This window comes from Etheostoma spectabile, chromosome 18 (assembly GCF_008692095.1).
Source record: "Etheostoma spectabile isolate EspeVRDwgs_2016 chromosome 18, UIUC_Espe_1.0, whole genome shotgun sequence".
Lineage (NCBI taxonomy): Eukaryota > Metazoa > Chordata > Actinopteri > Perciformes > Percidae > Etheostoma > Etheostoma spectabile.
Window position 1 is genome coordinate 16,365,736 of NC_045750.1, and position 14,360 is coordinate 16,380,095.

Below are 14,360 nucleotides of genomic sequence, written 5' to 3' on the forward strand. Positions count from 1 at the left end.
AACTTGTTTTGTTTCTGGTTAGCAACCTCTACTTCTACTGATTACAGCCAAGCAAAGTCTATAGCGCCAACGTCTGATGAAACTACTGTTGTGCCTTATTCCCATTTCTTTATTGCGACATTTCGATAGGTGGCTTGAAATTGAATGGACAATTTGTCAACGGCTACAGTTGACAAACTGTGGCCTTCGGCAGGCAGGGTAAGCAGACGCATTATGAGATTAGACAAGGGCAGCAGAACGAGCCCAGGCCAAAAGTTTAGAATTGATAGCACCTGAGCATGGTCATTTACTCAGAGGACATTTACAAACAAACAGCTTAGCGACTGTAATAGAGTCTGTGGAAAGACGATCAATAGTGTTTTTGTCCCAATGGAAGGTCAGATCATGTCAAACTAAGAGAGCCACTTCGTGGCTTACCAAGGAGAGGAGTTTATTTGAGAGCATCAACAAACACACAGAAACAGAAGTGCATTCATGTACTAATTTAAATATGCTCTTGTCCTATTTGCCAAAGACTATACATCTTTAATTCTGTGTATCGTCTTTATGGTAAGTAGTGCTTTATTTTTTAAAGGTGCGATATGTAATTCTGACAGCTAGTGTTTAAAATTGTTACTGCAGTACAAACTCAAAATACTGGAGAGAGTTGTCTCCCCCGCCCCCTCCCTCCCAGACTCAAAGTTCACGTTGGTTGCCAGGCTGAGACCACAGCTTCCAACAATGTTGCTAGACGCTTGTCTCACATATCCAGACATTACTTCACAGCACAGCGGAGTAGGTAACGTTAGAGTCTGGCTATATTGACAGTCATAAAAGCTTGTGCTCACGCGGAGCTCTGTACCCAATTGACAGACACACGTTTTCAGCTTAGAATTACGGTAGGAAGCGCTAAAACCCCCGCAACCCCTACCATTCTTTCCCACCCGACCCAAATACACACTTTATTATCTTAGAATTACGGCAACAATTGCTAAACACACTGCTAACTCACGGTCCACTCTTCCCAATTTACAGCCCCCCCCCTCTTGGCTTAAAATGACTCATGGCTGTCGGTTACAGGCCACTGAACACGCTGCACGTTGTAAACTGGTCCTCCGGTAACGTTAGCAGTTAGCAGGGTTAGCATGGTGGCGTTAGCCAGGACCAGTCAGGATCACTTTACATTGCACAAATGTTAAAATTACATAAAATGCCCATCCCTAAATTAACCTGAAGTTAATGCTTACCTGTAAATTAGCCAAGTCAGCGTCCTTTTGGGCTCTAAACTGTCTCAATCTTTCAAACGCATCTCCAATATTTACCCGGGATTTGTAACGCCTCTGGTCACACAGCTGTTGGAAACAGGTTGTTTTTTAGGTCGGGAAGAATCTGTCGCCATTGATCCCGTTCGTTTGTTTGCTGCTTTCATGGCTGTAGTAATGTTACAGTTGTAGCGAGCTGGGTTTATTTGTCTACAGGTATATCTGGCCACCCAGCCCGACTGACAAATTGGGCACACAGTCCAAAACACCAACAGAAATTCCGTCACGGAACGGAAATTTCAAAAGGGGAAAATACTTTCATTAGCATTGTTGCCAAAGAATATAGTGTTTCCTTAATATCTGGGGATGCATTGGGGTCATTTTTGGATTCATTACAGTAAATATATTACACATTGGATCTTTAAGGATTCAGCGTTAACCGCTCACACACACAACCGATAATGCATAAAATTAAGTGGATGTCTGTAGGAAAATTAGCTCGGAGCATTTGATTGGGAAGCGAATTGAGTTTCAATTATCACCACTAATAGGGTTTGTGTTTCGTTTGGAGATGCTGATAAATGTTTCCTTAAGCTCTGAGACATCTGTGCTGAAAAGTAGAGAGGTGCGGAGCCGCATTCCTGCCATGCTTATGCAAATAAGACTCCCCTGAAGTTATCTCACAGCATACAAGTCATCATAATGGATGAAAATAAATGTGCTAATTATTGTGAAAGAGTTTATGTATTTGCATGCTTCTGTGTGTGTGAGCTGCCGAGAGACATACACAGAGAGAAGGAGAGAGAAAGAGGGGGATTTGTGTGTTTATTATTCGGAAGAGAAACCTGTTAAGGGGGCTGAATTGACTTCCGAGAGCACATCGCAGTATGAGTCTCCATGCAGCCATGTCTGAGATGTTATCTTTTTTTCTACGATGCCTCATTTCAATCATTTTGTCAAGGTTGTGGAGATAAAGACTTAATGCTTCTAACTGCTTTGCTCTCAAGGGGATTCAAGGAAAAATCCTCACAACAACATATATGGATGCTAACAGAGAAGAGAGCATAGGCACACACACTTTCAACCTTCTATACTAATCTATTTTGTGCACATTATAGCACTATTAGGACCCGAGCGCCAAGAGCAGCAAAGGACCTATTGAAACTGAAGGAATTATTATTCCTGCAAATGAATTGCCTTTTTGGGGGGCTTAACATACTCAAAATCTCACCAAAATTGGCGGTTGCATCAATTCTGGTGAAACTTTACGTGTTTCAAGGGTTTTGGGAATAGGCGCACAAAATTAACTCGCTAGCACCCCCTACAAGGTAAAACAAATTCAGGCCCAGCAGTACGTTTAACGTAGACTAATGAAACTTGGTACACACATGTATCATGTCAAGACGTACAAAAAAGCTCATTGGAGTCATATCCTAAACCCAACATGAAGTGTGCCGTTTTGAATTGAAAGTTTGAAATTAGTGTGATTTTGGCCATTTCCACATGTTGTACTTTAACAAACTCCTCCCAGAGATTTCATCCAGTCAACTTCAAGTTTGGTCTGTGCCATCTTAAGACTTTAGAGATGAAAGGGCCTGGTCGTGGCGGGGCGGGCAAATTTGTGCGTTTCGCCATCGAAACAGGAAGAAGGTGTATCTCAAGTGTACATTGTCCAATTGACGGAAACTGGTTGCGGTTTTAAAATTGACTTAAAGTTGTAGCGCCGCCTAGTAGCAACAGAAAGTAGGCCTAAAAGTTATGGTGCTATACTTTAACAAGTTTTTTGACTTCAAAATCATGTCATCTAAAGACCTTAACGATTAAAAGTTATTAAAAATACAACTTTTCGTGAACCTGAGCCCCGCTGCTATCAGATGTTCGAGTCACACACGTCTCGTCTTCATATCAGAAACAAGGAAATGAATTTGACTATGTACAGTACGTGTGTTACGTCAACCAGTTCTCACTCCTGCTTGGTCAGTGGCTCTCAGGGTCACATACTGATCTAACGTCTGGCACGTGGGACTGCTGTGATTGGTTGATGGTAGAGTTGCGGTGATTGGTCAAACTTTTGAGTTTCACCAAATTCACGGTAATTGGTTGAATTCACATGAATGGTTGCGATCGCAACATCGCAAATTCCTGGAGGGACTGGCTTTTATTTCATTATTTGTGTTCGGTGGAAAACAGATTGATGCATCAAATACAGTCTTTAACCCTTGTGTTGTCTTCACTTTCGGGACCCTCTCGTGTCCCTTGGGTCGAATTGACCCGTGACTTATATAGGGTTTTAAAAACAATTCTGAAATAAAATTTTACTTCCTAATCTATTAACAAATATTGTCTTTATCTCAATTTCAAACAATTGAAACAACATACTGTATATGTTTAGGGAATGCAATCAGTCTCTACTAGAACACAATTAAAAATGGAAGTGGGATTCATTTTTTGTCATAAGGTTATAATTCATGTTAAAAATACACTATGTAAAAAACATAAATGGTCATATCTTGAATTTAGTTAGGAATACATACCGCCATTGATTTTCAGGTAGAAAAAAAAATGTAACTTGCACCATTTTTCTTCTTGTAAAAATTTGAAATTGGTCAATTTGACCCAAATACCATAAAAGGTTTATTAAATATTTGTAATGGTCAAATGACATAACAAGCATGTGCCCTTCAACTTCCTGTTGGTGATGTGGGAATTGGAGTCAAAAAGAGAGGGCTCAGTCTCGTTTTGAAAGCAAACTCAAACCTAATTTCCTATAAAGCCTCCATAACAGTGCTTTTGTTTCAATAATTACTGTATTGACTTGGAAATTGAAGGCTCTGATATACGTCCTTTGTCTAGATTTGCTTCCTGACCTTTCGAGGCATTTGTCTGAAGAGTCTTTCTCTCTGGCTCTCATCTGGCTGTCTTTGTCTTGGACGATTAGGCATTGTCTTCTAAAACCTTTCTTGGCACTAAGAAAACATTTGGTGCACAATAAGAAAGACCAAATGTGTAGTATTTTTTTTACATAATTTACAACATCCTCATACCCAAACAATATAACAGGTAGATTGCCAATAAACAACATTTAGGAGCTTTCTAGTTAATACAGTGATATGGTCTCACAGTGGCCATTTCAAACATGTGACCATACCATATGTTTTAATAAAGTGATCGTTCTATTCAACGTAATGGTTGCGGTTTTAAAAATCTAGTTAATTTTGTAAAATGGAAGTAGTTTAGGTACAAAAATACTTTTTCTGGGTTAGGAAATCAGAGATTGGCTTAACTTGAGTCAGGTAAAACTACTAAAATGAGGATGAACAACATCACAGATGACCAACGTCACCCAATTTGGTCGGCAAAACCCTGTTGACTTTTGGTTTCAATCAGGATTTATTGTTAATTTATTATTCTTAAGATTATGTGCTATGAGATCCAGAGCTTGCTGCTTCGTAAGGATAAAAAATTATACAACAGTGCAAGAAAGGCTCAGATATTTGCACGAGTACGTACATAGGTATGCATAGATATGGGCCCTACGCTGTAGCCTGACTTGTACCTCTTCAGAAATGTAACTACAAGTTGTGGCAAAGCAGACTGCAACAACGGTGATTGGTCTGCTTGGCCGTAGTTTGGTAGCGTTGCATTTCCCTTTTACTCATGTCTGGCGCTCTCCTTCTCTGTGAACAACATGAAGTCAAGGAGAGGGTGAACCTTTCCTGCTACCGTTTTCCACACCTTGGTCAGTAAGTAGCTGGCATCTGTTCTTTCTGCATTTGCTTAGCAGTATTTTGCACTGATAGATGTGCCATCTCTGTCTTATATTATAGACAAAACACAGTCTACACATCATGCTTTGTTTCAAGTGTAATTTGCATCCATCCCACTGAATTGATTTGGCTACAAAATTGCAGAGCTAAACAGGGAATAGTAGAGTCTAGTTGGGAGTGCACTGTCTGGGGCGACTACTCTGGTCTGGTTTGCATGACTGTTATGCAAATGAGAGGCTTTGAATAATACAGCTTTAAAAAATAAAAATAAAAATCTAGGTATAATGTACAGATGAAAAGGCATCAATAACTCTTAAATATTCATAACAAAACCTTTTAACTCAAAAATACTGGGACGTGCATTGAAAAAAGAAGTTGTAGCTTGTTTGTGAGCTGTTTGTTATTACCATTTTGATATTGGTTTGAATAATTTAAAATTATGAATAACTGACTCGTTAACAATCTTTCCATTGTGTTACATCTACCTCAGGCTCTGTCTTCAGTTACCTATGCAGAGCACACCTTAAAATAAAGCAGCCACAGGGTCAGGTACCTGAACCAGCTGGCTGCTCTCTAAGAGGAAAAGCAGCCGCTACATTTCAAAGTCTTCCCAGATTTCGGAGCTTCTCGTTCGGTTATGATGAACGAGGAAAGAAACCTCATTTGAGCCTCGCCTATTCGCACGCGAAGGCCAAAATAAAGATTTGTGTAGTGCTTTGCTTTGGTGTTTACTTTTCTATTCACTGCCAGTGGCACAAACAAACACAACATCATAGCGGACTCTCCATCTAACGGCCATTCACAGTCCCTCTTCACTTCAGTCGATAATAAGAAACCTTACCTTGTTTACTTGGAATTCCACTTCCAAAATGAAAGGGACCAATTTATTTATTTTTTTCTACAAGAGATGACCGTGGCCTCGGAGTTGGAAGTGTGATACCGCTTCATCACATTCACACCCATCAGCTCAACAGTCCTGTGGACAACAGTCCCCCACGCTGCTGAAATCAATATGTTAATCAATGGATCAAATCTAACCAAGGCTTCTACCTTACTAAGAGACTTCTGTTTTATACTGGGGCTGGTCAGAGTTAAACAACTGTTATTTAAGCAGAATGGTTAATGCAACACCTCACAGGATCTGTATGTGCCTATAGTGGATTGTAAAAATGCACTATACCCTTAATACTTGGTAACTGGGTCATGCTTTTGGGGCTTGTTGTCCTGTTTCAGTATGTATTACAGCATTTAGCTTTCGCCTGTTAGCATCAGTTGTTCTTTCATGTTCTATCGTGTTAAACAACAGCAGCACTCTCAAAATGTACTCTCATGTGTCTTGAAAGATGTTGTTTTCTAGCTTAATCTCTGCTGCTCCCCCACCCTTAATGAGATATTATGATAAATCTGCTGTTCTCATGTGTCATTTATCATTCAGTGCTTGCAGCCGATATAACCACAACCTCTGGTCCTTGACATTTTCACACTAATTGCCATTTTTTAGTCCTGCCATGCACCGTGAGCGCTCCCAGGTTATGCCGAGCCGCTCGGTCAATGGACTCATCCTCCCATCTCATTGCTTTTTTTTGTCACACACACAAGGAGATAAAAGTTTTTTATTTTTTATTTTTTTATTTAAATATGTCACCATTTCTCTTGAGCTCCATCCAAATTGTATCTGACTTTCTTTTCTTGTATTTTCTCCTTTCCAGACCACCAAGGCAGTGAACAAAGGTGACTTTCCACTGGCCAACATCGCCTCCAGACGGGCTTTGTTCCTCGCTGCGCTCTCCATCACCATAGGCACCGGTGTGTATGTGGGGGTGGTGGTAGCTCTCATCGCCTACCTTTCTAAACCAGGACACATATAGCAGCTGCAGCAGACCTCCCAGGAGCTCAGGAAAAGAACAACCCCCCACTCCCCACCCCCCTCCCATGGGAAGGGCATTGCTCCTGCACACTACGAGGAAATGTTTTTTGGTTTTGGGGATGCACAGTTTTTCCCTCCGCCTTCCTTTCTTTCCAGCTTTCTCTCCCTACAGGCCTCTGGCAGCCACGGTTAGCTACAGTGACTAGAGAGAGGTCAAGCTGGAGGGTGAGAAGAAGGGGAATTGGTGATAGACAAAGTGTTTCTTTTGTTGAGACAGTGAGAGGGTTTGAGGAATCGAAGTATTCCATGTTGGAGTTCAGTTTGCATTCCATTGACTTAAACCCCTGTTGGCTTCATCCTCTTTTTCCTGGTTTTAACTTCCAAGACACATCAAGGAGAAGAGACTGAAGCTGCACACTTAAGCAATTATTAAAGAGAAGAGGTATAGGTGGGTTAGAAATCAACAGAAAATCACTCTTAACCCAACTCTATTTGAGCTGCAGATAAAATAAGAGCCTCTCCGTGGAGTCCCGTCTCATGTCATGTGACTTAAGCTGCCATCATCGACTCAAAAACACCAAGGATGCATTCGTCTCTGGGCTCGCTGTCTCACAGTAGACGACCACACTCGCATTTTCTGAAATGTAAATGCGCTGTATTTATATAGCGCTTTTCCAGTCTTAACAACTGCTCAAAGCGCTTTTACATCTACAGGAAACATTCACCATTCACACACATTCATACACTGTGGCCGGGGCTGCCGTACAAGGTGCCACCTGCTCATCAGATAAATATTCATACATTCACACTCCGATGCGCAGCACCGGGAGCAACTCGGGGTTCAGTGTCTTGCCCAAGGACACTTCGACAATGACTGCAGGGGCAGGGATCGAACCACCAACCTTCCGATTGGCAGGCAACCGCTCTACCACTGAGCCACAGCCGCCCGAAATCACGAAAGAAAAACTTTAGAAAAGAAAATACAGAACTGCTAATTATAATTTCAAGAAGAATGAAGCTCTCAGAGGAAAGGAAAAAAAAAAGATCAGACACAATCAGACGCTGTTTCTGACTCATTGAACAATATGCTCTGGCATGAATTACAAGAATCTCAATGGAGCCCCAGGCCTGTATTTCTACCTCTGAGGTGTCCATCCATCAAAGACAGGCTCTGAAAGCTAACAAAATCTGTTTGTGCCAGATATGGTTTGCCTACGTACACGCAAATGTGCTTTGTTTTTATGTAGTCTTTTTTGTGTTCACTGCTGCCTAAAGGCACCTTGACTAATCTCGCTTTAAGGAATGTTCATTTATAGACTGAAGTAAAGCACATGCGAGGTGGCCAGATGGTCAGAATTTCAGTGGGAGGGCACCTGGGTAGCTCACCTGGTAGAGAGCGTTGCCCATATATAGAGGCTTACTCCTCCACGCAGCGGCCGCAAGTTCGACTCCGACTTGCGGCCCTTTGCTGCCCAATGTGTCAAACGACATACGCCGCATGTTGTTCAACACATCTCTCCCCCTTCATTTCTCCAGCTGTCCTATACAAATAAAAGCCTAAAATGCCCAAAAAAGTCTTAAAAAAAAAAAAGGAAAAGGGTGCACAGTGTCACCCCAAAAACACTGCATCTGGTGAGGCAATAGGAAATGAAACAGCCATTCACAATGGGCGATAGAGTTATAAATCAGGTAGGTAATATCATTAAAAGGCAGACCTTACATGTCCTCCAGGGCTGCGCATATAAACAAAGTGTCGCAATGTGACAGCTTTGAATTTAGCCGTGATCAATTATTCTTTGCATGACTCTAGATGTATGCCAGCAGTATTACTGCTACGCATGATTGATTGGATTGAGAACTTGTTTTTGTCAGATAATAAAAAAAGCTTAACTTAAAACTAATCAGGCTGTGAAGGGGCTCATATTTTGTGCAATGCTTAAACCCACATTCCCCAATTCAGCTGCTAAAACAGAGGACATGTCACAGTAATAATTCATTGAGACACTTCAATTTGCTCCTTTGCAATTTCAAGATTTTTTACTCAAAGTTGAATGACAGACAAATTGTTTGTACGAGGGGGTAATTACATCTATTTTTTTGATATTGTAGATGCAGGCCGATGCTAGTCCAAGCCTCAAGAGGTGACGTACACTTAGTTTCTCTGCACAGGTACTGCATTAGTCATACGTGACATTAATGGTGCACAATTAGCTCCCCGTAATGGCTTTTTCTGAAGGAATGTGTACTCTCTGGAGCATAGCCCTGAAATAGCACAACCACATTCATTTCACTAATAAGCCAATTTTGGCGCCGCTGGTTGCGGTCAAAAACTGCAAGTAAACAATTTATTTAGACATCCACGGCTTTGTGAACATTTTAAAATAACCATGTAAGTCGGTTCTGCTGTGCTAATGAAGAGTGAATATTGCGTGCTAATGAAGAGCGAATATTGCTCTTATTCCCCACCAGGGGACATTTCCAGAACACTCCTAAGACTTTCCTATTTGGCTGCCTGTATGAATAAACATCAAGGGACCCAGATAATGACAAACTAAATGCTGATTGATTTCTAGGTATTTGTTTGGGGGCCCTATGATTCACCTCATTGAGTGTCTGGTCATGTGAAAAGCTGATCAATACACCCTTTATAACCTCTGAGCCCCTCCGACCACACGTTCCAGTGGTAACTCATGAGCTGCCGATTCCTTGTCAGCGTACGCACACATCATGGCCATCACTGTAACTATACTAAAATACTCTGTACGTCTGCTCTCATCTCTCCGAGAAAGTTTTATTGCTGATAACGATGAACATGCTTTTGTGTTTTGTAGCGTGTCATTCAAAAAGATGTGTTTTTATCCGGCTTCTTTGGCGACCTGGCATTGCGCAATGTGTTCCAACAGTACGTGGGTTTCAATGCTGTTGGTATTTCCTTCTCATCGTGATGAGCTAATGTACACATCCACGCAACAAAAATGTGTTGCTCAATGCCAGGGTGATAGTGCTCTATTTGTGTCGTGCTCTTAAGCCGAATTAAAGAAGATAACATTTTTTTATTATGTTTTGGGGATGTTGTTTCCTATCTTGTGTGAAGGCAACATGTACATAGTGCAAATAAAGACATGTTCAAATGTAATGACAAATAAAAAAATCAGAAAGGAAGGATGTTCTTTCTTAAAAGCAAAACTGTTTTTATCAGTGGTTTGTATCAGGGGTCTTTGTTTTTTTAAGGCAAGGGCCCCTTAACTAACAGAGAGACATATCAGGGCTCCCCTACTACATACTGTATATTTTGTATAAAATCAAGTTGCATATTAAACTGGGCCTACAATAATGTGTAGAGCTGTCTAAAGCCTTTATACATAACTTGTTTTGCATAGAATACTAAGCTATTAAAATAGCCTAATAATTGTTGGCATGGTTTTATAAGTCCCATACCCCCTGTTGAAGATCCCTGGTTTATATAATTCTCTGTAGTCAGATTTATATCCCCAAAAAAAACTCCACAACCATGACCTGCGAGAATTAGCCCAGTAATTGAGATGCTTGAGTTGTCCTTAAAGCTAAAACAAACACAGACTGAGTCATGGAGCGTGGGTGGTTTGGCCAGAAAGAGATGGAGAAGCAGCTCGGAAATTTGTAGCTGTAGTGTTCTCACATTGTAGCTGCGGGCAGGAAAGTACACCGTCACCATCATAGTTATTGAACATTAACGCAAGGCCGCACTCAACCTTTCACACCGAATGATACAGGTAAGAGACAAACTGACATTTCACATTGTGCCTCTACAGTGTAATATTTTGATGGTCACATTCTTGCAGTCTAACAGAGCTTTAGCGGCTTGGGATGGTCAGGTATGTAGCATATTGTCCACAGCAGTGGTTACTAATCTTTTTTTATCAGTTATCAGACAGTTCCATCAGATAAGCTGAAGTACTGCTTCATCAACACCACCCCACTATCTTCTTACGAATGTAATATGATTTATTTCAACCGTTTGTTACTTTTAGCTAACGGTTTTAAAACTGTATCCAAGGTGGAGGCTGGGGTTTTGGCCTTGACCAACTCCCACTTTGCTTGTTTGAAAGCCACGATGTCTCTCTCTCATGTGTGGGCCAAATTCTCTGGATGAGCAAAGCAGAGAAAGGGGAGGTAGTCTTGCTCCTCATTACCTCATAAGGGGCAAAATTCCAGATTGGCCCATCTGAGCTTTCATTTTCTCAAAAGGCAGAACAGGATACCCAGGTCTCGGTTTACACCTATCGCCATTTCTAGCCACTGGGGGACCATAGGCAGGCACGGGGAACTCATACTAATGTTAAAAAAACCTTGTAAAGTGAAATGTTCATACCATGGGACCATTAACGGTTTCAACCCAGATTTAACTATATATTTTAACCTTTAATTCATTACTTCTAGCAAAATGTGGACCATGGATGGACGTCAGCAAGGCCAAATGAAGCCTATGCTAGCAACCTGCAATGACACCCACCTGTCACTCAAAGCGGCCCGTAATTATGCATAACTTCAAGCCTGAATTATATAAACACATAATCGCTACATGCAGCCAAATTATTTAATGCCAGATCTGATTCAGAGGTAATGTAGGATAGCATGGCTTGCCAGTGTACAACAACAGCGGGTGTGACTGCAGCAGCAGCTGGGGAAGAGCTCTTATTACAGGAGTGAGTAAGTGGTGAGTCACACGCTGAAGTCTTTGTCAGTGAACACGCTGCAGCACAACAGACGATGTTGAGATGCTTGCCTAGTCATCAAGGGTGAAACATTCTCATATAAAACACAAAACAGAGAGCATGTTCCACTTATTTCCCCCTTTATTGGAATATGCTAAACAGTCTGTGCTCAACAGCAGACACACAGTCAGATTGAAGTAATAAGCGCAATAGATCAAAAGAAGACTGTTGTGTTTCCCAGCGTTCAGTGACTTCGCCTAAACAAACCTGACAGTGAGCAGGAAAAGATTTTGCTCGTCCTCGTGCAGCAGGGATTTCACATTCTCCCTTTAAAAATGATTTGTGAAGTTGGAAGACTTTTAGGAAAAGAAGGGTCTATTATTATAAAGCCACAAATAGAATCATCAAATGCTTTTAATCATTACAGAATAATTCTATTTTTATTTGACTGTCTAACTCTCCCAGTTCCTCTCATGTGTGGATGAGTAAGTTTTCATCGTTTCAACAACCATTTCTCGTCCGCGTTAGAGGATCATGCCGAAGATTTTCGTGGGAGAGAGAAATGAGCCCGGTTTTATTTGCTCTCCTCGTGTTTCTAACTGGAAGCTACAATGCTAAACTGCAGTCTTTTTTTGCAAGTGGAGGTCTTGAGATTGGTTATTGTATTTCAATTTAAGGATGGAGCAATACCCTAGAAACCTCCACTTTATGGGATCTCACACTTGCCCACACATGACAAGGACTGCAAGTCAGTGGAGTTTTTACAGCTTCCAGTAATAATGTTCATGGGCGGATTAAGCAAAAGGAATCGTGGATCAGCTTTCACTAATACCTGGTTAACCCACTGGATTGGGGTGATTCATGATGCAGCTTTTTTTCATTGATTTGGTACAAAACAAAAAACTGATGGAATAGCTTGTGGTATTAAAAGAAGGTTTTTGGACAGATTGGTACCTCAGATAAAGAGGCTTATTTAGTTTGAGCGACTCAGGCATTTTATAAAAATAGCACAATGAGCAGATGCTGGTTTAGAACACCTTTTGAATTTGTAATGCAAGACCATTGTTTGTTGTTCTTTGGGGGGGGGGGAGCTTTGAAGAGTGGGCACTTGAGAGGAAACTGAATTTCTCAAAAGCCGCAAACCATAAAAAGGCACATGTTACATTCTCTAAATATTCTTATCTTGGATGACAGGGTTAGCGGGGCCCCAGGCTGTTTGGGCTCCATTTCCATAGCAGTCCCTGAGGCTACGGCTAGACATCACAAAAGTATTCTGGTCATAAAAAAAAACAACCTTGGATACAAACTCATTCCCATCTCCAAACTGAATGGTGGTGTGGTGCTGTACCTATCCCTCCATATCCAGTCTCTATTTTTAGACAGAAAATTCTTTTTGAGTATATTTGCTTTTTCTTCTCTTTCAATAAGGAAGCCTCGGTGGAGAGAAGAAAAGTGTGTCCCAGCTGAATGACTGATTAGAAGACTGCGCTGTTAGTTATTCATGAGAAATAGTTGGAAAGATCTGCACTAGATTGAGTGACGTGCATCAAAATCCTCCCCATTTAGTTCGGCAGCAGTTAACAAATCTGGAATTAGTGCTGTTTTTTGTAGAAGACGCAAAGTTACTATACACACACAAAGACAAAGTTAATCATCATTGAAACAATGAATTACACCTGCATGTTTAATTTCAGCCATTATAAGAAACAATGCGGGAGCCTTTTCATTGTGAGAGTGGATATTGTGATTGCAGCATGCCTCCACAATATTGAATTTGTGGCCGTTTGAGTCAAGAAGAGACGCATGGAAAAAAGCTTTTTGAATTAAATTGTGCAATTATTTGCACATGTAAAATGTCTTGGTAGCGCCAGGATCATTGTTTACCTTGCAGCAGTAGTTCATGGGGAGCTATCCAGGCTGTTACTGCTTGTTGAAGAGTGAATGTATACTGCAGGTCTGACTGAGAACCTCTCATACAGAGAAAAGAAAAAAAAAGTTCCATGACTCTGCGCACCTCTCAGAGAGTATAGGCAGTGCATTTTCCAAGAAAGCCCATTCAAATGCAATGAAAGTGTTTTCACATTATGTTTTCACAGAACATTGGCTTTTATCTTGCTCCTGCACTTGTCAGCTGGTCTGCAAGCAAGGCGAGCAAAAGGGGGGGAGATAGAACACATTTTATATATTTTAAATCTGAGTGAGAGAGAGAGAGCAAGATACCTATGTAAATGTTTATTTATCAACTTAAAAGCAAGCAATGAAAAGCGGAATCAGAGAGGGGAAACATGAAAATGTACAGAAGAACCTATGAATGTACAGCTATTCAAAGTCGGTCAGAGGAAGCATGTGGAAGGCTGAGGTTTTTTTGGAAGATAAGAGAAAGTAAAAAGTGGACAAATCCGTTATCAATGTGGATAAAAGCTTCATACAAGTTACATGATTCAGTTGCAGACTGTTTGAATGGAACATTTGTAAAGCCTTTGCTTTACTGAGGAATAATTCAACAGTTTGGGAAATACGTATGCTAATCCTAACTCTACAGCAAGCAGCCAGTTAGCTTAGCATAAAGACAGCAAACAGGGGACAACAGCTAGCCAGACTACCAGCACCTGCAGCTCAAACCATAACTCACACTGCAATTTTTGTATGGATTAAATAAATTAGACATATTGTGTTTATTAGTGCGCATTAGAGGGGCTGGTAGGCTAATTGTGTTACCTTTAGACAGAGCCAGGTGAGCTGTTTCCGATCTTGTTCTTGTGCTAAGCTAGGATAATCAGCTGCTGGCTGT

At 41.0% G+C, this 14,360-nt stretch overlaps 1 protein-coding gene across 2 annotated transcripts in view; it reads left to right on the forward strand.

The window, feature by feature from the left end:
- The window catches only part of syndig1l (synapse differentiation inducing 1-like), a 42,959-nt gene extending 32,898 nt beyond the window's left edge, over positions 1-10,061 (forward strand). For both annotated transcript variants that reach the window (XM_032543379.1, XM_032543380.1), the window contains exon 4: positions 6,718-10,061. In XM_032543379.1, the coding sequence (XP_032399270.1) occupies positions 6,718-6,876 (159 nt within the window). In that variant the 3' untranslated portion in view covers positions 6,877-10,061. The remainder of the gene's footprint in view (positions 1-6,717) is intronic.
- Positions 10,062-14,360: the final 4,299 nt, after the last annotated feature.